General features: G+C 41.1%; 1 protein-coding gene across 7 annotated transcripts in view; it reads left to right on the top strand.

Moving 5' to 3' along the window:
• Window positions 1-6004: 6004 nt before the first annotated feature.
• atp11c (ATPase phospholipid transporting 11C) overlaps window positions 6005-26091 on the top strand; it is a 39703-nt gene continuing 19616 nt past the window's right edge. For 4 of the 7 annotated variants that reach the window (XM_051421031.1, XM_051421030.1, XM_051421026.1 and 1 more), the window contains exons 1-3: window positions 6006-6547; window positions 20219-20338; window positions 21764-21853. In XM_051421031.1, coding sequence (XP_051276991.1) covers window positions 6521-6547; window positions 20219-20338; window positions 21764-21853 — 237 coding nt within the window. In that variant the 5' untranslated portion in view covers window positions 6006-6520. Of the gene's footprint in view, window positions 6548-20218; window positions 20339-21763; window positions 21854-26091 lie in introns of all 7 variants that reach the window. The other 3 variants (XM_051421027.1, XM_051421028.1, XM_051421029.1) reach the window with 1 other exon arrangement.

Genomic DNA, 26091 nt, shown 5'->3' with positions numbered 1-26091 from the left:
CCCAGCACCCTTGGCCCTTTGTCCCATCTGCAGGTGCCTCTGAAAGCACCCACGGTCGCCCCAGCCTCTGCGCACGCCACGCCTAGTCCAGGGACAGGAACTGCTGACAAAGGCCCAGTGTGGGAATGAGGGATGCGTGGAGGGAGGGAAGGGGGTGTCGAGGGGGGCTGCTCTAAGACAGATGGCTGGGGAAGTCTACCAACTCCTCCACAGGGGCTGTCAGTTTAAATTCAGAACTACGAATGAGACACACGGGGGAAGAACCAGTAAAGGAATGCCCACTAAATTCAGCAGCTACTGTACACTTCACTAAAGACCAGCAGAACTCTCTGGACATCAAATACTGCTGTCTGATATAATTCAAATGTTGAAAACAAATTATTTCCCCTGGAATTGTTAAAAAAAAAAAACACACTCTTAACATGATTAAACATACCTTATATGTTTATCCTCCACTCAATAAATCCTCAATAAATATTGAGTTTCTGAAACATTTTTAGTTCTATTAAATTAAATCAGTACAGATTGTCATTGTCTGTGGAGTCTTGCTTTCACTGTAAAATTTTACAGTTTTTTTTTTTTATACAATTGCCATGTAACACTTATTCTATTTATATTTTTAACACACAGCTGACCCTACTGAAATACTTTAGGACATACAGTACATATATCTTTTGTTTTGTCATTATTTTTTAACATCTATGAAACTTTTTTTGTTGCGTATTTTATGTGGTGTCTTGTGATGTTTTTGTATTCTGCATTCACTTAAGGATTTGAACACTAAAATCTTACCAAATGCAACTTTTGAAAGACATGCGTTGATGTCTAACAGTAACAGTTTCAGTCTTGAACAGCACTCACAAAAACTAAATCCTAAATCCTCAAAAAACTAAATGGAATTAAATTAAATATTTGACTGCAGTATTAAATAAAGTATAAAAAGCGTTTATAAAAAGGTAACTTGAGACAAACTGTAATCAGCTCTGCAGCCTTGCTCCACTTTTCTTTCCTCAGTGCAACAAGTCTGTTACATCTCATTGATATTACTGGGCTGCCACCATGTGGACATACATTGAATTACAGCAACCAGTTGATAGACGGCTATCTGCACCTTTAATATGCTTACAGTAGTGAATCAAAGTAAGTCACCAAGTAGCAGAAATAGATCACTGCTGACTCTGTGATTTTACCATTTATCTTGGGATATAAGGCGCACAGAATCTCTAAACAACATCTTCAAAAGCCAAAGGAATTTGGAGGCCTAGGCCTACCATGCTTCTTACATTATTACTGGGCTGCTAATAGCAGAACGATGGTATACTGGCAACTGGCTAATGACCCTGATCCACAGACAGAGATACCATCCTGGTTAGCAATAGAACAAAGTCTACCTCAAAAAACCTCCCTCAGGGCAATTCTTTTTTCATCACCATGGTCAAGAGCCTCTTGTAAGGGAGAGCATTACACAATAATTAATGCTCAAAAAATTTGGGCACAGATTAGAAAATTTGTGAACTTCCAAAAACATCAGTGCACGCCCCTGTATGGCATAACCATGCCTTTCTCCCTTCAAACGTGGACGCAGTCTTTAAAGAGTGGAGTAGGAAAGGAATAGGGTCCATAAAAGATCTTTATGCTGATAATCATCTCTGTTCATTTGAATTATTGCAAAAAAAATATGATTTGCCAAAATCAAACTGCTTTAGGTATTTACAGTTACGTCATTACATAAGACAAAATATCTCATCATCTGACTCCCTCCCAGAAGAAAATTCTTTTTTTAAGCTCCTACTTGGCCCACCAGGAGCAAAAGGTTTGATTTCAAAATTGGTTTGTATTTTCTCCTACAAACTTGCACAGCCTGAATTTAAACAAATGTGGGAGGCTGATCTCAACATCACTATTCAAGATGAAATATGGAAACAAGCTTTAAATGACATTCACCATTGCTCAGTCAATGCTAGGCTACAATTGATTAAATTCAAGGTCATACACAGGTTACACTATTCAAAGGTTAAGTTGCATAAAATCTTTCCCCAAACTTCCCCCCTGTGTGAAAGGTGCAAGAAATCAGATAGCACACTTGCACACCAAATTTGGCTATGCCCTGAGATTCAAGACTTCTGGTGTTCGATTTTCAGATGGTATTCTCATATACTTAAAGTAAACCTGGATCCTGACCCTGAAACTGCTTTACTTGGCATTTCTAACACTTTGGACAAGATGGGTCGGAATGTTAGTACAGTGGTGGCCTATGGTATGGTCATAGCAAAGAGATGTATTTTGAGAGTGTGGAAATCTGACTCACCACCTAAGTTTGAAGCCTGGCTGAGGGAGCTTGTAGGAATCCTCCACATTGAAAAACTGAGATATGAGATATCCGGTAAGTTACAGAAATTTTGTGGTGTGTGGGGACCTATCTTGGAGTACTTGAAACTGTAGTCAACCCCCCTAAAGAGTATCTATCTTGACATAATTGATGTACTCAAGTGGACATTCAACTCTGATACTATGTTAAGCCTCTTTGTGTGTATCTTTTTTTACACGTTATAGTCTGTGTCAAAATTTCTTTTTTATTATTTCTTTTTTCTTTTTTTTTTTTCTTTTTCTTTTTTGTATTATTATATATGTGTGTGTTTGTCTGTTGCTCCGATTGTTAAGAAAATTGACAATAAAAATATTAAAAAAAGAAAGAAATAGATCACTGCTTTATGGCAATATTTGACCATGTGATAATCATACATCTCTTTATTTTTTAAATAAAATGTATTGATTGTGTCATTCTTTGACAGTAATGCAAGGCCAGCTCAAGATTTACAATGTAGATGAATGTAACAATGATAACTTCACAGGTATGAAACCCAGTCCCTCTGGCTGAGGAAATTGTAGTGCTTTTTTGGAGTATTTGTCGTTTTAGCTCAAGATCATTGACAAACCTTTTTTTAATGTCCTGTAGAATGGAAGTTGACACAATAATAATACCATTCAGTGGCTGTGGCTGAAGGAGACCTTCCAAGGAGAGGAATGACCAAAAGCTTGAGAACAGCTATGGAGATTGTGGTGAGATTATTTTCTCAACCTGAATTCTATTATAATAAATTAAGTTTAAGTCTGGGCCTGTATACTAGAGGTTTGTAATATGCTGATCCCATAGTATATACTGTATGGTATATATCTTAATGCTGTAGAGTTCTGCAGATTGCCTTACCCTGTGTGAAACCCAGTCCTCTCAGCTGACTCAGTGCTTCAACCTTTCTGTTAAGGACCGGGGAAAAGAGAAGAGACCATTATTCTCCAAATTCAACAGTGAATGAAACGTGTCTTCATTTGGCCACATGGTGGCGATAGAGTCTAACTTTGGCAATGGCGTGACAGCCACTTCCTCATTATGCAATCATCACATTTCTCTGCGTGCTTTTTTTCTCTGCTTTCATTGGCCCATTATAATATTGACATTATAAAGATAAGTTCCTGATCCTTTCTTCTGAAACAGGTTTTAGAGCAAAACATTAACTGACTGTACAAACTCTCTAAAATGGCCAGTTAATATTTTTGCATCTTGATATACAACACACATAATGAATGTGCATATTGTAACCTCCACTTATTTTACATACACTTCAAAGTGATTAATTCTCATAATGATAAAACTAGCTACAGTACAATGTGTACAATATGTGTTGCACTGACAAAACATATTTTACACATTGTACACATTGTACTGTGACTTGGTTATTTGAGCTAGCTAAGTGGTTTCAGTCAAAATGTAAACATTTACATGAGTACTCAGTCTGTGTTATTGTCAAAGACGACAGTAAGTGCAGCTATAGAATCATTTTAAGTTTCTGATTTCATCATGTATATGCATTATGTGCGTTCTCTGCACCACATCTGGAAAATACCTAATATATTACTCTAGCTGATTACTTCCTGATTTGATTAACGTGCATTACATGACACACATACTGAACACAGTATGCAAACAGGGTGGTGCCTAAAAAGTCCCCCTCCACTCAGAGTTTGACACTAGAAGGATGTTTTTCACATTCATTTGCGGAAAGTGGATGGTTTCTCTGTGCTCAATGAAAATCAAGTTTTTAAGAGCAGGGCCTACAAGCATGATTTGTGACATCACAAATAGTTTGGTCTAGTATGCAACTTCTACAGGTGTGATACAGTGCACATACACTGAGAATTAATACATGTCTGGTAGTAGTGCTCGCAGTCACTGAACCATATTTGATTTGTTAAAGTAAAAACCAGCAAAATCTTAATGAATACTATTTAATTGTGAATCAAGTGTTTCAGAACACAATTTCGCACACTGACACAAAAAATCATGGTGAACTCAGCTCACTTAGCTGGTGCGCTGGTCTGATCTGAAATGTATATGTGCATTTTGGAGCCACGTGCTTCCTCTCTTGCTCTGCTTGTTGTCAAAGTGACCACATTTCATTTCTAGCAAGGAAGTCACCAAGGCAAAAATGCAAATCACGTGCCACATGCAAATAACTGCTAAGGTCACTCATGCTATGACTACATACAAATACAAATATGTTTCTGATAACCTCAGGTGTCAGATTTCTATTTGTGACCCACATGCTTTAATGCTATAATAACATAAATCAGAATTCCCCTTTAGTTTTTCAGAACGTCACAGAGCAGTACTGCTTTCCTATAGGTGACATAATCTATGACTTTTTCATCAAAATCTTTAACATTACATGTTTTTTCTCTCTGTGTGATCTTTGATAATGCAGACCAAGGATTAAGACATTGTTAACTCTGAGGGCAGAGTTCTTATTTACTTGTTCCACAGGGTTGCAGCTTACTCTGCATTTCTTTGCTTCAACTTGAGCCATAATAGCAGACATTTTCACCACATCTGCATATTATACCTGACACTAATACAATATTTTTCTTTAAACCAAATTAATCCAAAATCAGAGGTGAAACTTTTCAGTCTCGCTTACTTCACATGGTATTTTCTCTGCCAATGTAGAGCTAGTGGCAAGAAGTTTGTGTTTGCTTGAATGAGCTTAAGAACAACGATTCCACCTGGCTTACAGCCTTTACCCTGACTGAGATACTTTCCAAAAAGAAAAGATCATATCGTATACTTTTTGTCGTGTTAACATTCACTTTTTAAAGGCACACGTGGGTTGTCACCCTGCTGTGTTAGACCTGTTATAGGAGTTACCAACAAAACAAAAGCTGACTGGAAATAATCTTTTAAGTCCCAAATTTCATTTACATAAACTTATACTTATGCAATAATCTTTTACAAATGTCCCTTGACTGACCTTTAATGGTTTCCGTTAATGCAGTTGCACAACTTGGCTATTGATGAGTCATTTTGCTGTTAATGTTATTTGCTTATTTTTGTACCATTGCCCTAAAAACTTCTCTATAAAGATGCCGTTGCAGCTGTTAAACCTGAGAGCACAAAACACTTCTCACACTCAGATGCAAATCATTTAAAATCAATATCAATATTTAGCGATTTTAAGAGCACCTCCTTCAAAACAGGTAGTCACACCCACTTGATAATAACAATTATAAAGTATTTCTGATTCACGTTAGCGTATGTGCAGAAGGTATCACTTACTAATATAGCAAAAAGATGTCATCACATACTCTGAGTGGACCTGCTAATTTCATTATTATTAATACTGGGGAATAATTATAGGCTAGTGATATGTCTACACGCTGCAGTGTAATAAGTTCATTCAATACCAACTTTATTGTTGGTAATATGGTATGGTTTATTTTATTTTATTTTATTTGCATTTCAGTTATTTATTATTTATTATCCTTATTATGCATCATTCTAGTAAAAGAGTCACTCTGGAAAATCGCCTATAAACATAAGAAATGTGCTCTGTGATCCTTGAAGTGCAATCAAAAACTGTCTCCTCTCTCCATGCACGTTAAAACCACATTTCCCACAATCCAGTGCGGCAAAAGTCGCCGCACCTTCCCCGGGTGGAGCTTGTGAACGTGGGGACGTTAGTGGGTTGCTGCTGGAGTAAAAAAAAAAAAAAACTGTTTGACAGGGAGGTGAGGAGACCTGGCACACGGGGATCGGAGACAGAAGTTAAGTTCTCAGTGTGTCTGTGGCAGTTTCCGAGTCAACGGGGAGGCTGACTTGAGAGCGACAAATGATCCGTACGAGTCTAAGCAACAGGGCACGGAGCGATATGTCAGGGACTGTTTCAGTCTTGAGCAGAGGAAGGCGCGACTAGTACACCGCAACGCGGAAAATATTGAAGGGGGGTGAGAATGCGAATGGTGCGAAGATACCGAAATCAAACAAAATGGAAACGATGTAGCGTCGCTGCGGCATTTCATATAGCTAGAACTAACGTTAGAGTAGAGAACAGATAGCTAAAGGAGCTAGCAGGTTAACTAACATACATGTAAAGTTATTCCCCGGAGAAGCTGAAAGCAGAGCCCGGAGGCGTCTGTTGAATCGGAGGAGTTCATCAGTACTGCGAAATCCAAGAAGATAAACGAGAAGATGCTACGGAGAAGGCTGAACCGTTTGGTATGTGTGCCTGTGGCATCAACACACACACACACACACACACACACACACACACACACACACACACACACACACACACACACACACACACACAGTGTTAGCTTATGACATCCTGCTGCTCCTGCTAGCGTTTAACTGCTGTGATTCTGCCCTAGAAGAATGTACCCTGACATTCCCAGTCACTTCCTTCTGCCATGTTTTTTCCTCCTCCCCCCTCTTTTTGCTGTAAATGCGTGAGAAACTACCGATACAACAAACTGCTACTTCACACTGCCTGACAACACCAAACAGCTGTTGTGCCACTTCATTGGTCAGCCAGTTTAGCTAACTGCTAGGTAAGTTCTCACCAGCCGGGGAAAGTCACGACAGATGAGAGTTTGATGTTAGCTACACTCTCAGCCGTTAAACTACACTCCCAGGTCACATACACGGGGGATTGGTTGTGTTACATGCTTGCTTTCCACCATGTAATCCCACCTTCACCTTCACAGAGTGTACAGTGGAAGCACCTGTGTGTTGTATGTGTGGTTGGAACATTACGAGAGCAGGTACCTGTCCGGAAGAGAGGTGGGCTGCTCTTCTCTGGGGAACCCAAATGCTAAACATATATGAATTATATTATATTGTATTTAAAACAATGGAGCCATGTAATTAGCCAAAATGCTAAATATATTACTGGTTCTAGGTTTGTGTTTTTATGTAGAATATGGAGTTTGGACCATTGTTTGGACAAAATAAGACATTTAAAGACCTACTTACTGGTGATGGATATTTCATATAGGTTTCTGACTTATAGATTAAACAATTGATTGGTTAATAGAAATATATTCCTGCAGTTTACTTGTTATGCAGGAGGCGTAATCATTGTTTCAATTTGTGCCACAGTCCCATTATGCTTTAGTGTTTCTTTGTACCCAGCCACTGGATTTATTTCAATATATGAAGTTGGTATTTTGCCAGCATTAACTGCTTTGACATCATATTTCACGATTGGTCAATTTAATGCATACCCTTTTAAAGTTCATCCACTGGTTTCACTGCCTTCTCATACGTTTATCAGTCACAAGTGGGCTAGTTGAAAGTGGAGTAACTATCCGCAAGGCCAGGTTTATAATGCTAAACCGCCTTTACGGCCTCTTTATCATCCTCTTATGCACCAGTAACCTGTTGTCACCAGTGTGTTGAATCCCCCAAAGGCTATGTGAGCAGTATAGATACCGACAGTGAATAAGGGGAAGCAATATAATAATTATAGTGCCTGACCCTCCTCCTGGCCTCTCTCTAAGTGTTGCCAGGTCAGCTGATTTTCCCGCTTCTGGAGAGGATTGCTGCTGTAATTTCTCTTCAGTGTGAGCTGTAAATAATATTTTGTGCAGAGCAGCCAGCCATACTGTCATTGATGCACACATTGCCGTTATCTCAGGCTCTGGCTCTGTGCCTCCTGATTCACACCACGCTCCCCTTGCCCACGGGAGGTACATGTGCATCATGAAGCAGGAGTAAGATAGGACTGGGGGGGGGCTTATACCAAAAGGCACTGAGCTTCATGTGTCTCCCTTGACTCTCCCACTGTGGTGCACTGTGCCACTAAACCTTGAGTGTGTCTTTGGAAAATCACTAAAGATGGCTGTGGGAACGAGTGGGGCTGCTCCAGAGGTTGTAATGCTCTGACAGGAATGCAGAATCACACAGTTGCCTTTGATGTTCGTTCAAGCCCTTGAAGGCAGCAGTATGATCTGTGAGAGGTGGAGCCTGGCGAAAATGTGATAGTATTCATTGTGGGAGCTCCTGCCTTTACTGCAAGAAGAACAGCACCGACACATGAAAACACCGTCACCCAGGCAGCACATCAGTATCTTCTTTTGCACCATGGTAACCAGTAGGCCTCCTCCTACTCACTAGCTCAGTTGAAATCATACGTGTGAAGTTTATGATTCATATTTTGACTCTGTTGTTGTACACTGTAGTCCTGTCCAGTCCTGCAGAGCCCAGTTAAAGGGACGAAGCTCGACAGGCGCTCTTACCTTGTGCACAGAGGCAGGACACAAATGGATCGCTCTCATGTTCTCATTCTAGTCTGGTCATTCCAGTTTCTCAATTGTGAGGATTTGCTGCTTTTTTGTAGGTAATAGTAAACCGAATATCTTTGGAGTTTCTTTTCTGTACAAACTGATAAATCTATAAAATAATTGGCAGATTAATTGATAGTGAAACTTGTTATTGTTAGTTGCTGGCAGCACTAGAAAATAAGTTTAATGGTTATAATTCATGTTTCCTGTGTAAAGCCAAGGTTGATTTTTATTTAGCATCATACACCAAGAAGAAGGATTGCATTTTAATTACCGCTTATATATTGTAATTTCTTTTGTCTGAGTAGCATGTTAAAATACCATGTGAGAATGTACTCCAACCAAGGCCTTGTGGGAGATTTGAGTCTACAGGTTTACATTTTGATTCATAAGCACTCCAGTGATGTCATGGCATTTACACAACTCATTTACATTACATAGAACATCCTCTTTTGATGCTATGAGTGTTTTTCTGTGTGTCAATGTCTTGTTATAGCACATAAGTCTGCTTAGGGTACACTGCCTCTCTGGACCTTTTCTTTCTCAGTAGGGCTTCCCCCTCACCATCCTGCCCTCCTCTCTGCCTCTCTTGAGTCAATCCTGCTGCACTGAGGCCTGCCAGTCTCAGATTTGTCTCTACTTGAATGTGACCCAGGCAGTAGTCAGCAGGCCCTTGCCTGGCAGGAGATGTTGTTGTGTGAAGGATTGCATGTCAAATGCTGTGGGAAGCACCGGGTCTCTGTAAACCTGTTTGTCGGGTTAGTTAAAGATAGCTGAGATGTACACACAACTAAGCGCAAACAAGGTTGACATGCACACACCTGCACATTAAGGTGATTTTGTGCAAACCTCTTTTGCTAACATAAACACACGAGGTTAAATCTTTTTTTGAGACTTTATCCGCTATCACTTTTCCCAGGAGGGGAAGCTAATGTGTTGTACTGCTGCAGTACAATAGAGTACTTCCATCTGACCTGCATGTATTGGGGTAATGAGTCAAATTTCCAATTTACTGGTATTCAGCAATGTCAAATGTAGCTTATGCTTTTTTCAATACTGTATTTTGGTTTTGCTGCATTGCCTCCTGTGCTTCAGAATGCTCCAAATATATTATCTATTTTGCATTCAGGTCAGTCTTGCTTTTACAAACTCACATCTAGTAGCACCTGTTGGGAAGATATTAGGGGCTTTTATTAACTGATGAGATACAAGAGTCCTCGAACAGAGTTGACACTTTGGGGATTAGTACATCTGAAGGCCACAGGCCATACAAGGCACTCAGGGCCATTTGATTTATCAGGTCTGTTTGATTAGGAGAGATGTGTATTGATTAGAGCCATGCTCAGTTTTGCCGCCATTAGTCTTGCAACGCGAACCGGCTGGCGAACAGAATTGCTTAGTCTGATTTCTTTCTCTTCCTTCCTCTCTCTCCGTCTGGTCTCCTGCATTCTGCCCAGTAATGGAAACCCAGCCAAAGGAGCTCATCTGCAACACACAGCAGGATAATAAATATATTTAGTGTGGGGAGGGAGGCAGTGTGAAGGAATAAACGGCGGGCTGTGTGATAGTGGGCTGATGAAATGTAGTGGGGGAATACGGAAAGCCCTGCGTGACTAAAACCCGAGAAACTGGAGTGAAACCAGGGGGTGGACCTGTAGCCTCTTTGCACCTCTCCATCTCTTTCTCCACCTAATTTTCCACTTCCTTTTAAAAGCTAGGTTGAATTCTCAGTTTGTACCTCTAAATAATTCATGTTGCTTCATTTATTTTGAATTCTCCTCTCATCGCTCCTCCCTCTCCTGACCCATGTATCCTCGCCAGGCTAGCGGCACTCAGGATGCATCCTCATCATCCATATATGTATAAAGGCTCATCTAGAGATTTTCTGTGCCATGCTCCAGCTCTAGCATTACCCAGAGAGCATTTGCAGTGAGATGTGAAGAGAATGCTGAGATGTGTGGGGGGGATGGTTTTTTTTTTTTTTTGGTCTGTGTCTATGTCTCACTCTCTGTGTCTGAGCACGGAGGGAGAAGGAGAAACGCCAGCATCTGTGATGTTTTGTCATCCTAATTTTTCATTGTCACCTGAAATGATAGGGTACTTGCTAACACTGAGGAGACCAGCAGCAAAGTCTGTGTGAGGATTTAACGAGTGCTGAAAGACATAGGAACCCATACATGGTCACGGGAGCACCTAGGTTAAGCAACAGCCTACAATTATTATCTCTACAGGAAACTCCCAGCTAGGCAGGCAGTATTTCTCAGTCACAGGGAGAAGAATTGCTCTCTTAAAAGTGGTCGCAGATCAGTGGGAAGAAACGGTTGGTGAGAAAACCCAAACCCAATTCAACCATGCCCTCTGAGCAGAGGGAAGGCAAGAGCCACATTGATTTTTGTCATTAGTTTCGTTGCCCTCCTATGCAGTGTCTAAGGATAATTAATTGAATAGCAATTACAGCCAGTGTAGCCTGGTACATTATTAAAGATAATGTCATCAGTAGGGCTGTAGCTGAGATGGAGATTTTTAAAGCTTGTCAGCATTAGGATGTGCTAAACGTTTTTTTGTTGGTATTGCATGGCTCTCTGCCAGACATAGTTGGGGGGGGTGAAAGCCATTGTATTGTTGTGCAGTTTAGTTAAGTTACAACCCATACACTACACAGAAAAAGCACCTTCATCTAAGTAACTGAATCTGGTGATATGTTGCACACAAAAACAGAGTATGTGCACTTGGCTGGAAAAACCATACTCCTTTTATAGGCACACTACTTTAAATTCTCTTTAATTATAGATTAAAGTGTGACTAGGCTGCTGCTCGAAAATGTGCTCCCCTTTCCTGGTCTTTAAGCACAAAGTGTGGAGGTTGTCTCCGTAAGAACACTATTCACGTCTTGAGTATGGTAGCAATGGGACAAAGTACAAGCTGGAGAAGGTGGAGTAACATGTAATAAAAACCAAAACCAAAGCCTCAGCAAATGAATGCTTTAATAAACCTGTTAAAATGTAACTTGCAGGGTAAATGTTATACTTGGTTTGTTGTGGAAAGTTGAGGCTACATTCTTGTCTTCTATTTAGTGTGTAGTCTAGTAAAGTTCTGTTCAGAGGAACAGTGGGCCTCACATGGACAAATGACCACAGACCTCTGTCAGCAATGTGTGACTGTTTTTTTTTGTTTCACACGAGAAGTGGCTGCAGTACACTGTCCACAGTGCTAAAATGTTTCCAACTAATGAGTTGCATAGTGTGTATTCATATTGTACATGGACAGTCTCGAATAGACAATAAAGTTGACAGTACCCAATAAGTGTTGCAAGTGTAGTCAGAAAAATATGTCTGTGGTTTTTTGAGGCGACAAAATGATTGAGGAAGCAGCTCCCAGTGCGAGGTCTAGATGAGTTTCACCTCCTCCCCATTGTCGAGGGACACAGTGTAATGTAGGCCAGTACCAGCCCATGGTACAGTACACTCAGTGTCTCGTACAGCTGCAGGGATGCTAGTAGAACAATGAGCCTTTGCCTATCCAACACAGCTCCTTAGGATCAGCCCTCAGTTCAAGTTGGACTATTATTACTCTGTGGGGCTATTCATCACTTTGTGCAAACAGCGGACAGAGCAGAGAGTGGCCTCTGATATGGGTTCTGTGTAGACTATGCCAAGTGTTGGTGAATCCATGATGAAGGTAACTTCTATTATAGTTTCACTATGGGGTAATGGCTCTGCTTTTCGATTTGGTAGCCTCAAAGTATGGACAAACCCTGTAGCCAACCAACTCACAAACTATTTTAACTATTTCTTTTTTCGATTAGTTTTAGAGGGAAGACTAAAGCTTAAAAAGTGTCATTCTAACCTAAAGATGTAATATAATTAATGGTATGAAATGTTTAACATTATTGTCCCTTGAGTCAATATGGTCCTACTGTATGGAGTAAGCTGTTTAAATTATACTAAATTAGTTTTTATGTGAATTAAATTATTTAAAGAAGACTTATTGAATATCCATCACACATGAACAAAACAAAGAGTCTTTGTGCTGAAATTAGACAAATTAGCACATGCTAAATCGGCTTTATTAAGAACCCGTTTGTTGTACTGCAGATGCAACAAAGGGGTGAATACTTCTTAAAGTCCTTGTAGTGTCAAACGTTAGTTATGGTTTTGACGGTAATGTGTCTTTGTGCTATATTTTCTTCAAAAGATAATGCAGCCTGTGTAAATTCTCTGCAGCCTAGGCAATGAGCACTTGGATGTGTAATCAAAACTGAGGGAGTTACAATTAGTGAGACAGAGTGAGCATGCTGGAAGAGGACAGGCAAGTGGGCTGACAAGAAAGGCAGAGAGAATGAAAGAGAAGCGAGTGCCAGATAGAGTACTGCAGTGACTAACAGCATTGACTCAACGCGTGCAACTTTCCCCTCGCATTCAAACATTCATCACTTAGCTCTATTCAGCCTGTCATAATAGCAATTTTATGTTGCAGTTAGGCTGTTTTTACTGTTGTCATCAACATTTCTTGAAGTGGTATACTGGAGGTTAGGCATTTGTTCGGGCATTTATTCATTTCATTACTCTCAGGATACTGTTTGATGTTCAGGCCTAGATTTACTCTAATGTCATAGATCTTCTCTTGGGACTTTCTCTGTTATGGTTTCTCATGTGCTGTGTGTTGCGAGAGGAAAAACTGCTAATAGGTACCGCGTAAAGCGGCAGATAAGGTTGACCTGTGATAACTCCACTTAAGCTGAGAGTAGCATCATAAAACCTGATAGGACAGATAAGATGCAGTTGGAGCAGATGTTGTGAAGTAGTTGAATATGATAAAGAACTGAGCCACTCTCATACACAGCCCACTCTCCCCATGTGCTGGAGAAAGGAGACTATGCCGTTTGGTTCCTTTTTTCCAAGAGAATTACATGAAATAGATACGAAGGTCAAATGGGAACAAGGACTTAACAAGAAATCTGTCGTTCTCTGTGTAGCGCAGTGTTATTAGTACACGTGCAGGACATAAAGACGTACAAGCATAGGTCCCCACTGCTCTCTCTTCTTCACAGCTCCCTCACACCTCATTAAAGGGTTTAAGAAGATTTTTTCCAAGTGGATTTTTTAAGCTTAATTGCACAGCTCCTGCATTCCGAACTTGGTGTTTTTCTTCCCCTGTACCCAAGTTACAAAACCACAAGAACAGAGTGATCAGAACAAAGCTTAAGCCTACTCCATTCTTTTGGGCTTACTGTTTTTCAATTTGCTTCAGCACTTTGGCAAGAAAAAGTTACAGAATTGATTTTGTTTGACCACAAAATCTATTTATGTTGGGGTAAATAATACTCACTGTGCCAATGTCACACCTGCTCTCAGCAGCCTTTTTTCCTCTACACATCATGGAATCATCTTTATTTGCAGTTTGCTCAGAGTTGCTTTGCTTGATTAACCTGCTTGACACCAAGCACTCCTCGTCTGGAGATACACATGTAAGCTGCTGGAGCCACGCTTCAGTTAAACCTTGACGGCAACTAAAGATGTGAGCACTGGAACACACTTTGTAGTCCAGAACGGTCTTGAGAGCCAGAACCACAGAGACACTTGCAGCCCATAAATTGCAACATGTTTATGTCAGTGAAGAAGGGCTATACCAAAGAAAACTGGATGTGCTGTTTTATTCTTGTTTGAATCGCATGTTGCTGTCACCTGAGGGCCATGCGTGATGATGACATGTGAACCCAAATTCAGGAAAACTGGAAGATGCCTCTTGGATGAATGGGGATCTTAAAAAATAAAAAAAAGGAAATCCAGTTGCCTTTGATGTAGTGCTCGGCAGTATGACCAAAGATTTGTATCGTGGTATTTTCTAAGATTCTGGTGCTTTCACGGTATATTACAGTATTTATTTATTTTTTGCATGACTGAGCCTTTATATAGGTTTATAGTGGGGTTTTCTATTGTCAGAAGTAAATAGAATATAAAAACATTTCAATGCCATAATGTAAATGTTAAAGGCTTCGATTAGGGTTTTCTTGGCCCCCACAAATTGATACAATATATGAAGGAATCAGAATGGAAACAGCTTTACCATTGCTTCCTTTCAGTCATTGCTTCCTTTTCCTTGTCAGTGTATTTATATACATATACATACACATATACACATATATATATATTTCTTAAACGTTTCATTACACAAGTACTGAAATAGTCACAAGTTGTGTGCCCTGGTTATAAATATACTTAACATCTGCTCAAATGTACAGAATATTGGCTTTTTTTTTTTTTTAAATCATTGTACATTGGTTGGTCACCTTTGGCTCTGAAAAATTGTGTTTACACTATTGTTGGTTAAATAATGATAATGAAAATAGTTGCCTTATAGTAGCCCTAGTTTAGATTGCAATGACTTACTGTAACTTCCACCGTGCCATATTGCCCATAGTGGAGTTGACTAACATTGTATTTAACAGGGTGGATTGCACTGTGGTTGAAGTGACTCATCCACTCATCTGAAGTTCCAGGCTGAAGTTCACACCAAGTGAATAGAAAACCACAAACACATATGCAGTCTAATGCAATTGAGTGCATTAATCCCAAAATAAATATCACCTTATTCAAAGTGTTCCCTTTTTTTGGGACTATTTGTCCACCTTTTTAACTTATATAGTAATAGAATTATAATGCAATCCAATACAACTCCACATACTACAGCACCAGAAAGCACCAGAGTTGAATCAATACCTCTCTGATACAGTGTCAGCTGTATTTAAAAATCTAAGGTTTTAGAAAGGTTGTTCTGTCAGAAAGTTACTGTTGTGATGGATTGTATTACAGTATACAGGGCCTTGTAATTTTCTGGTTACCCAGTGTGTCTGTTCAGATAACAACATGCAGATTGTGACAAAGCGGGATAGTCACTGAATAGTGAGATGGTGTGACAGGACGCAATGTCATCAGACCCGAGTCATCATTGTGAGTCTGGCAGTAGATGAATGCAGTCTTATATTCTCCCTGCTTTCAGTGACGCACCTTTCCCCCCCTCGTACCATCCTGTGCTCATTTCACAATGTGTGCATAATCTAATTTAGAGCATAATGTAAAGTTTCAGGCTCATTCAATTCTCTAATGCACCATTTATGTCTGACTGAGCAATTAGATTTCAGCTCGATTGAACATTGGATGTTTGCTTTATTGATCTTCATTCACGTTTTGTAGCTGATGCTTTTTCATCAAGGATGAATCTTCTGTTTTGGTATTGACATACTGGCACTTGACTCTTGGCCACTTTAGCTTTACTTGCTAACATCATTGGCATTGAATGGCTTTGTTTGACCTTTGACAATGAGGCACAGATAATTCAATCAGTTCTATTTTTCCTTACATTAGCATTTCTTGTGTGGCTTTAGCTCACTATTTTGTAGATGAGCATTGCGATCACGTAATCGCTCAAAAATGAAGTGGGCCCCATGGTCTGACCCTCATTATATTTTACAGTGAATTCACCACTAAATCAATGGCCATTCTAAAGTTCTTTTCTTATCTTTAGGACCCCAGGGCATGGACTACTTGCTCATTTTATATAGAATCTCATTTTCAGCATGAATTATGCGTGTGTAGGTACATTTCTTTGTGAGAATCATCCCAGTGCTTCCTTATGGTGGCTTTTGCTACAGTGTTCCCTAAGTCTACATAAAGATTAGCGTTTATTTATCTGATAGCCCTGCAACCTTGAAGCTGTGTGCATTAGCATGGCTCTTGTGCATAATCAATCCTAAAGAAATGGGCACAGGTGAAAGATTGGCACTAGTGGAAGACAGCCAGCTAATACTGTTGACTGTCTGACCTGTAACTCTGGAGTACAAGCCAGAGCCCTTTGCAAGTCCTTCGACTCAAGGCTAATTTGGTTTGTAAATTGTTCCTTACTTGCACTTTGTTTTTTTTATTTGCACAGCCCTTTGTACATGATTGCTTTTTCTGGTCCTACATTGCTTCCTAATGTTATATTAGGTGTTCGCAGAATTGCATATCTGGAATGCTGCTATTACATTTGTAGATGGCATCTTTCGGAGTACACAGAAAGGAAGGATAACTTCCTGAAACACTGCAGCTTCAAATAAACGATCAAGGTAGTCCATGGGGGTGTTCTTGGTGTACTGCTCCTCCTGCGGGCTGGTTGTTGTTTGCTATAGAAAACCTGGATGTAGTTGTGTCCTTGGATCCTGTTGTACTTCCTCTCTTTCACACTCGTTCTTCCTCCCACTCTTTCTGCCCCCCCTCCCCCTTCCTCCTCTAGCAGCCAGGTCCGTCCGGTCCTGCTGAAGCAGTGTCAGTGTGTGCCGAGCGGGTAGGGGATGGTAGATTTGACAGCTATACTGAGGTGTGAACATGGCTGCTCATGCATAAGTGAGCACTATGTATGCCTGCTGGCTCTCTTCTCTGAGCTGGACGGGAGAGACAATGGGAAATATTTCAGAATTAAGATGTCGATTTGGTCTTTTTTGTGTTATGTGACAATAAATTAGAGCAAATTATTCTATAGAATTGAGTTATGTAACTTGTGTGTTTGTCCCCACATGCATACATCAGGCTTCCAAGTGTTTGAGGTTATTCTTTGATCTAACTTTTTGTCAGCATCAGACTTTTGGCAGCTCGTTGTCCAGGTGGCTGTAATTCACACGTTTCCTGGCACTTGTCCAGGATCAGATGTTCATGGTAATATGTTCCCGCAGCCCACATGTTGCTTGCCTTTGTATTATATAAAACAGATCGCCTGCCTGCATAACCTTAATAATGTACACCGTAATAGTTTTGCAACCTGCACGTAGGCTTAGAGCGCAACTGCATTTAAGAAAGTGGGTAGGGTCCTCACATGGATATTGGTTTTGACTGAGGAGAAAAGAATGAATAGTTTGGGACGTTTACAAGCTTGTTAAAGACAAGCAGTCTGCTTGTCGCTTTTCAGATGTGATCAAGCATTATTTTCTTTAATCACCATTGAAATAATGCCTTTAACTTAGATGTCTTAACAGATGTCTGTTTAAAAATGACACTTGTGAAAGTGCACAATATAAATAAATAGTAAAAAATTAAACGCTTCACTGGAAACCATGTCCCATGTTATTTGTGTAATTTAAGCAGAGGGTAAACTGGAATTAGCGTTAATGTTTCAAGATGTAACTTGTTTTGTGGTTTGACAAGCTTGTTAAAAAAGCATTTGTTCAGGTGTGCTCTCTTTCCTTACTATACAAATAAGTATTTGCCGATTTTAATCTCTGGTTGAAATTGTGGGGATTAAGTGAGAGAGAAAGAGGGTGAGCATAAAGCATAAACAAAAACTTCCTAATTACTGGAGTTAAGAGTGACTTAGTTAAATTGCCATTGCCAATACTGTTGTTGCTGTGCGTCTGTCTGTCTGTCTGTCTGTCTGTCTGTCTGTCTGTCTGTCTGTCTGTCTGTCTCTCTCTCTCTGTCTCTCTCTGTCTCTCTCTCTCTCTCTCTCTCTCTCTCTCTCTCTCTCTCTCCCCCCAACTGGTCGAGACAGACGACCACCCATCTAGAGCCGAAGGATCTGTCCTAGGTTTCTGCCTTTTAACAGGCAGTTTTTCCTTGCCCTTGTCGCCAAGTGCTTGCTCATGGTGGTACTGTTGGGTCTCTGTAAATAATGTTATAAAGAGTTCGGTCTAGACCTGCTCTATTTGAAAAGTGTCCTGAGATAACTTCTGTTATGAATTGGCGCTAAACAAATAGAATTGAATTGAATTGAATTAAATTAGTAACAAAATTGTCACAATTTCATGGACCACTGATCAAGTCACTAAGGTGTCACAAATATCAAGCATGTTTAGTAGGAATGGCACACAACCTTAGGAACAGTGGTGGGGGGGCACATTTCTCACCACTCAGGGGGATGATTAGGCTAGTCATGGTCCAACCACGGACCAAAGTTTTGCTGGGTCAATAGGATGGACGGACAACAACTGACTGACAATATGCACAAACACAAGAGTTTCTTGGAATGATTTATGATAAATTGTCACCAATATAATTTCCGACCTCAAGATTCCTCACAAAGGGACATTCATGAGATCTTAATTAGCCTACTTTCTTGCTTAATTGATGTATAACATTGAACCGCAGACACATATACAGATAACATAGATATCACTTAATTTGGTACTCAGATTGTTCAACAGCTTATCACTGTGATATCTTATTCATCTGATCAGTTTATTGACTGATCAATTAGTTCACCCTTGAAACAAATGAGAGGGTTGTTTATCCATGGTAAGATAAGTAACATGCTTGAGGATAAGAAAGAAGAGGAGGTAAAAACAAATGTGGGTGTAGCTCTGAGTGATCCAGTACACTGCTGTGATCCTCCAGTCCTTGTGGCTGTCCACTCAAAGCCAAAGTCAGGAAAGAAATTGAGGCCATTGAGAGAACACCATATGCCAAGTTTTCTAGGCTACATTCTGTAGGACAGAAACATCTGTTGTGTGCTTGTGTGCAGTCAGGATTTATTTAAGATCCCAAGAAATGATGGTAAATCTTAATGCTAGTGATGCACTAATATGATGTTATAACACTGTAACAATGTAGCTTGATAATCTTTTTAGAACAATGTGTAATTAGAAAAGTATCCCCACTTATAGTTAAGAATTGATATGTGCCTGAGGTTCACACACAGAAGACTGAGCCCAGTCAGTTCCACACACTGTAGGAAAAACTGATTTTGAATTAAAAAAAGAAAAACGTCCTACCTGACAATTTCTTTAGTTTCTTTTTGGGTCATCGCTTATACTATTGTTTAGGAGATTTATGTAAGGAAAGCTACTGTAAAGTGAAGTTAGGACAACGAGCTGGCTTCCCTGCCTTGCCCTGTGCTTCATCCTACCTGCCTTTTATGGAAGAGGAATGCCCCGGCCACCTCATGTTGAGGGCAGTCCAATGTGGCTCCTGACCTCTTTCCTTAAGTCTTTCTGCTGACAGATAATGAGCTATTGTGTGCGTGCACACATTACCCTGCCATCTGCATCAGGACAAGGTTGCTCAACCTATAAATCCGAGCACAGCATTTTTCTCCTGGCTGCATGCATTTATTACTCGTTTATCATCGATGAGTGACCACCTGGGAGAGAGGAAATTAAGTTATAGTCCTCGCACAATCACCATTTTGGCCCGTTGACCCTTGTCATCCTTTTCTCTGTCCCTTCTCTGAGTTATTGGCTCCTTCTCAACAATTTTCTACTAGAGTGCTTTTCAAGTCATTTTGATTTTCTGCACCGCAGTAGAAATTCTAATCTCTTAATTCTTGACCTGTGAGTGGAATTAAGGCCTCAGCAGACTGTAAAATATTTTAGCCACAACAAACCCTGAAATAACTATGCACCATGAAACAATTCTTTTGTTTATTGATTTTAAGTAGTTTTGGCTCACCTTCAAGAAGTCATTTCCTTTTACAGTACCCTTTTTATTTTTTGTGAGATTCAACCTGTTTAATGTCTGATTGTTTAAGTGAAGAGAAGTACCTTCAATTATTAACATGTCCTCTCTTTCCCTTTTCTTTTTATCCTTATCTCATCTCATCTCATCTCCACCCCCCTCTCTGCTGTGTCCTCTTCTAGCTTGGCGGTGATGAGAGAAGAGTAGACAGTAGGACTATCTATGTTGGTCATCGGTCGTGTTCCGCCACTGAGGCTTTCATCCCACCCAAGTTCTGTGATAACAGGATTGTGTCCTCCAAGGTAAGAAACACTCACATGCGTATGTACCAAGATGAAATTCATATACTTCAGTATGTTTCTCAGCTTCTCTGCGCATTATGTTTCACCTGCCTTCAGGCAGTTCTGCATACTTATCTAACACTTAAAATGCTAAATGAACCCTTGAACAGTCTTGAGCATTCCTATGTCTTCCTTTCTTTATTCCTCCTCCCACTGCCTCTCCACATGCTCGTCTTTGCTCCCAACGGAAAGGCGATTATTTGTCTGTCAGGGGAGCGCTGGCTGTGACAGTGAAAAACATGGCTGCTATTAATGTACTGGCAGGGTGGGCAATTCCTCCGTTTCCCCCTGGGCTCGGATAGGCTGCGCTCGTCCCCACCTCCCCTCACCTAAATCTCACCCCTAATTCCTGTGTCAGCGGCAGTCTCAGGCAGGTTGGCTTATGGATATGAAGGGTGAAAGTGATGAGGAGAAGGAAGCGGCATGAGAGTAAGAAGGCAGTGGGATTTATAGTGGTGCAGAGGGTCCCAGTGAGGATGGGCCAATCAATTGGCTCCTGCCAGTATGTCAGGGTAAACAGCCTTTAATTACCCCGGCTGTAGTGTTTATGCTCCTCCATGCATCTGCTCTCCATCATCCTGTTGCTTTTGCACTCTGCAATGACCAATCACCCTCTCTTCTCTCTTCCTCTCGTTGCTACTGCACCACCGCGCTCAGCCACCCTCACTGCTGCCACCCCCCTTTTCTCATTACTTTCACTCTCTTTTCTCTCTGGCAAAATGAGATGGGCCGTTCTGCTGCCGCTGCATTTCAGCGCCATCCCCATACACACATTCCCCTTCATAAACAGTGCCTTATTGCTGTTTCTGTGTGTGTGTACGCATGTGTACGCATTTGTGTTTTTCACCCTGGTCCTTTGTTGTGTGACACAAAGTTACCAACAGGGTTTTGTCGAGATGTCTCTCAGGGATTTCAGCAGATAAAAGTGCTGCTTCAGCCCCGATGGTATCAGCAGTCATGGCCACTTAAAAAAGAACAAAACACACAAAAACAGTTACCAACCTGATAAGTTCATTGGCTCTGGATTCAAGGGTAGCCAAATTGAGGAGCTACATCGCTAATCAATAGAATACCTGTGGGTTCCCCCAAAGGCCGTCTCCCTAGGCGGTACAAACAATAGAGACTCCTAGCTATTGAAGTTGCCTTTCCTCTCCCCCCCCCAGTGCAGACAGAATGCACACTTGCAAGAGTCTGTGAATATTGAATGCCTCTAATCTCTCACCCCTTGCCAAGCTTTTCTTTAACCTCCATAAGTTTGGCTGAAAACATAAAGCCTGGAAGGGAAAATTACACAGAAAGGAGCAGTAAAAAGCAGTCCACAAACTCTGATACCCTTTTTATGTCTCTGTGACCTATGTGCATGTTTTTCTCTCTCCCCTCCCACAGTATACAGTTTGGAACTTTCTACCAAAGAACCTGTTTGAACAGTTTAGAAGAATTGCCAATTTCTACTTCCTTATCATCTTCCTGGTGCAGGTAAGGACAAGCATTGTCAGTGCTCCAACACAAACAAAGATAAACCTTTGTTTATCGCTCTCCGTTATCAATGGGTTTAACCCTTTAAATAAACAATCTGAATGGTTCAGTGTGTCTCATCCAACTTTGCTTCACAACCTGTGTTCTGTAGTGTGTGTCCCCTGTAGGAAAAGTAGGGTGAGAGAGTGTATCCATTTGCATGTAGCTGTGGCAGGTGTGAAGCAGATACTGGGCTTGTTAACATAGCACTGTGGGTGTGAAATGTGTGTGCAATCATAGCAGGTGTCAAAATTGCTTTTTATTCCTGCTATATATTCCCATGAGACTTTAGTGTGTGCGTGTGTGTTTTTCATGTTGTTTTTTTTTAATGTCATTCTGCTGTCTTACACGAAATTAAGGTTGGTTAAAGAAGGAAATTACATCAAGATATAAACAAATGAGTAAAAGAGAATCAAGTGAAATTATAAAAAAAAAATATTTAAAGAAATATCTATATATATGCAAGACACATCCAGACACACAAGCTGGCTCAGATTTAGGCATTAATATACATTAATCCCACCTATTTTGTGTCTAGTACATTGTTCCAAAGGTCAATCTTTTTTTATGTTTATAAATTCATATTCTACCATTCACTCTCAAAAATCACATAGTTTTGGCAATCTGCAAAACATGTTGTGCAATATAGAAATATGTATGTAATTGTTATTGTCACTGCTTCTAAAAAAACCAAAAAGTTTTGTGCGTGCTGCCCTGTCCTTATAAGTGGAAACTTGAGTTGGCCAAGAGTGCTGACTAAAATGCATAGACTGGCATCCTTATTCCCCTGCTCTGTGCTCTTAAGTGACCTCTTCTCCTCTCTTTTCCTTTCATTTCCTCTCCTCTCCTCTCCTCTCCTCTCAAGAGTGTGAGAGTGTGACAGTTGATTGGCGTGGGGAACAAAAAACAAAAAAAAGATTTGTTGCTTGCATCTGCTCCTGCTCTTCTGTCATCTCTTTCTTTCTCTCCCCTCTCTTTCTGATCCATAGAGGTGGAAACTAACCTCTCTGCTTTTAGCAGTAACCTAAACTATGGCGGCAAACAGCCCTCTAGTGTAAACAGGTGCTGGTGCTGGGCCAGCTCAGGAGGGATGTGCTTTCTCTCGTTGCATACTGACTGAATGAGCTCACAGAGTGACTGCTCCCAGAAGCCCAGCACTGTACTAAACTGAGAAATATCTGTGTGCTGCTGTCACAAAGTAATCTCATCATTCTCTAGCCAATAGCAGATCAATTGCAGTGTTTATATTGTCCTCTGGCTCTTGGTTCTACCTGTATTTACAGTTGAAGCATTTTAGCAGCTGTAACCTTTATTTTCCAGTTAGTCTGGTTTAACTCCTCAGCTAATGGATGAAGGTCCTGGATTTTGAACAGTTGTGAGCTAATGTGTGAAATTATCTTGAGCTAATGCAGTACATTTATGTGGGAGTAAACCACCAAGCATGTTTGCATCACTCACAGAAACGCACAAGGATTATCAGTGTGTGTGATGCGTGCAGCGTAGAATGTTTGTTTGTGTGTGAATATATTGTATGTATGCGTATGTGTATGTGCTTGTGCGTGTGATGTATGACTCAGTGGGTGTCCTGGGTTTGCTGACGGTGTTTACCCAAGCTGCAGCGTGGTTGGCGTTTCTCCACTAATCCAGCCTCTCTTGAGGGGCTCCTTATCCTAACCACTCAGTTTTTCCCCATGCAGCCTGCTATTATATCAGAGAGAGAGGATGAGAGAGAAACAGGTACACAGACTCTGTATGGACTCATTCTGCACTCGCATACTCGCATATCGCAGACAGAAATAAACCTTCACTTCCCCTGAGAGGCTTCATGCAAATGTTCTACCAACAACCAAATGTCATGCATCCTCTAACTCCGTCCTACCCTCCTTTTGTCTCTCTTCCTTTGTCACTTGCTCTCTTTCTTTCGGTCTTTCTTTCCCCCCTTTCTCTCTCACATTCCACCCATCTCTCTGCAGCGCTGCACTGCTGACGTCAGCAGCCAGGAAGCCCTCTGTACTTCTGAGTGCCACAAATAGACACAGGCTGATAAAAAAGCACCACTCTCCTATAAATAGCCCTGCATGTCTTTGCTCGAATTTGATCGAATGGGAATAGAGCGCTGCGAGAGAGTAAGCGAGAAAAGGGAGAGAGAGGGTTAGAGGCAGAACGAGAGGGTGAAGGGTGTAGTAAGGGGATGCGAACGGCCCACAACACTGCCCTGGGACCCCGGGGGAATCTGCTGTCTGTCGCTCACTCTGACACACTTCCCGGCTCAGATGAAGGGTTTTGTGCTGCTCCGCTCTGCAGCTCTGATATCACACCAGCACATCAGCAGCAGCAGTACACAGTTCACTCCTAATGCTGAGAGATTTTTTTTTGGCTTTGCCTTTGGTGCAGAGGAGGAAAGGCATTTGGCCATGTGAAAGTTTGGTGGGGATTGTTGTGAATCCGTGCAGATAAACTGAAAGAAAAGCTCTGGGAACAACTGTGTGTGATTTGGCAGAAGTACAGTAGCTGAAGGTTTTGTGTAGGTTTTAGTTTTCTTTTTAGGAGTTTGCCATTGCAGTGTTTTTTTAATAATGATGCTATTGACGCATTAAAGAGAAGTTGTTACCCCTTACACTCTTCCAAAAATGATGGCTGTCCTTGAAGGTGGTCAAGTCCGTAATGTAACAATAAAAGAAATTTTTTTTTAGAATCACTGTTGAAGAATACTAAAAAAGACACAACCATCATTTGTCTCTTTTTATAGTCCTCTGTTGAATTGTAGAAGTGCCAAAGAAAAATCAACCTTAAGCAACGTTTACTTTAAAGCTTTTAAAAGCATTCCCTCTGTGCTGTAGGGTTAGGGTTTTGTCAAGTTCGACCACCTGGCTGCTGCATCAGAGGGGACATGTTGTCCTCAGTCCTTCCTGAAGTTATTTTTTTGCTTTCTGTGATCAGCCAACCTTCAATCCTGTCACGTGAATAGCCGGTGTGATTTATTATAGGCAAAAGTAAAGTGCTCTGTTACCTTTCTCCAGCTAAGGGAATCTCTCTGGAGGATCTGGTCATGCCAAACAGTGGAAGGCTAACATGACCGGGGTAAACCAAGCTTTTCTCAAGAGGCATTCCATAATCCACTAGCTACACAGCCTATAGCGGTGTGTCAGGTGTAATGAGTCTTTAACACAGAGCCCCATATACTTTGCTCATGTACACTCACTGCTCTTTTGAAGCATTGAGTCCTCTCACCTCTGTCTCTCAACACCTGAGGCTACTGCGGCAGAATTATTACTTTTGCTTGTCTCACCCGAATTGCCAACCACTACAAATATAATGCAGACTCTCCTCTGAATCTGCACTCCTCCAAAGTGTCGATGCGCACTAGTCCATCTCTAACTCGTAATTGATTTATCCTCCAGTTAATTGTAATCACAGTAAAGCTTGGGTAGGCTTGTAGTTCACTGCCCTTGTACAGTCTGTGAGTGTGTGCATGTGTGAGTAGGCGTGCGTAGGTGTGTGTAGGCACAGAATGTGGCTGTGTTCACGTCTGTCTGCGATGACCGAGAGAGCAGTAGGTTTTTGTTTCATTCTCAGTCCAAGCACTGGTGAGTAAAACACCGGAGACTGCTTCAAAAGGCATCTCCTGCTCTTCCTTGAGCTGATGCCTATCTGACAGCTTGTAATGCTCCTGGTCAGAATACCAACGAACTGGATGTGTCGTGTATGTGCGTGCTGGAATACGCACTCCGGCTCGGGGGGAAACAAGCCTGCATTCTACAGGATCAGAAATGCCAGGGTAAATCCATCTTGTGATGGTTTTAAGGAACACACAAACACACAGGGCCATTTGTGTACTGGGCTTTTAGCTGGGAGCTTTGGTCAGGTGCTGCTGCTAAACTGGCTATTTGGGATTACCTGATCACAGGTCCCACACTTATTCTTATAACACACAAGCATAAAATTGCAACACATAGTGTACCACTAGTTTCCCTCACACACAGCTCAGGTAGGTAAGGTGAGTCCAGCAAAGCTTTGTGTTGGCCCTCTACCATACCTTGGCAGTGACACAGAAGTGTTGGCCTGCCTGCAGATTAAGCACTCTGTCCCTGGCCCAGTTGATTAAAAGTTCTGTGCTCCAGAACCTCCCTCGCTCCCTTCCAAAATGTAAATGTCTCCCCTGTGTTTCCTACTGATGTACAAATTTGGGGAATAGCATA

Source organism: Dicentrarchus labrax, unplaced genomic scaffold (assembly GCF_905237075.1).
Source record: "Dicentrarchus labrax unplaced genomic scaffold, dlabrax2021, whole genome shotgun sequence".
In the NCBI taxonomy this organism is placed as follows: Eukaryota; Metazoa; Chordata; class Actinopteri; family Moronidae; genus Dicentrarchus; species Dicentrarchus labrax.
Note: the sequence above shows the minus strand (reverse complement) of the source record. Positions and strands in the feature narration are given on the sequence as shown.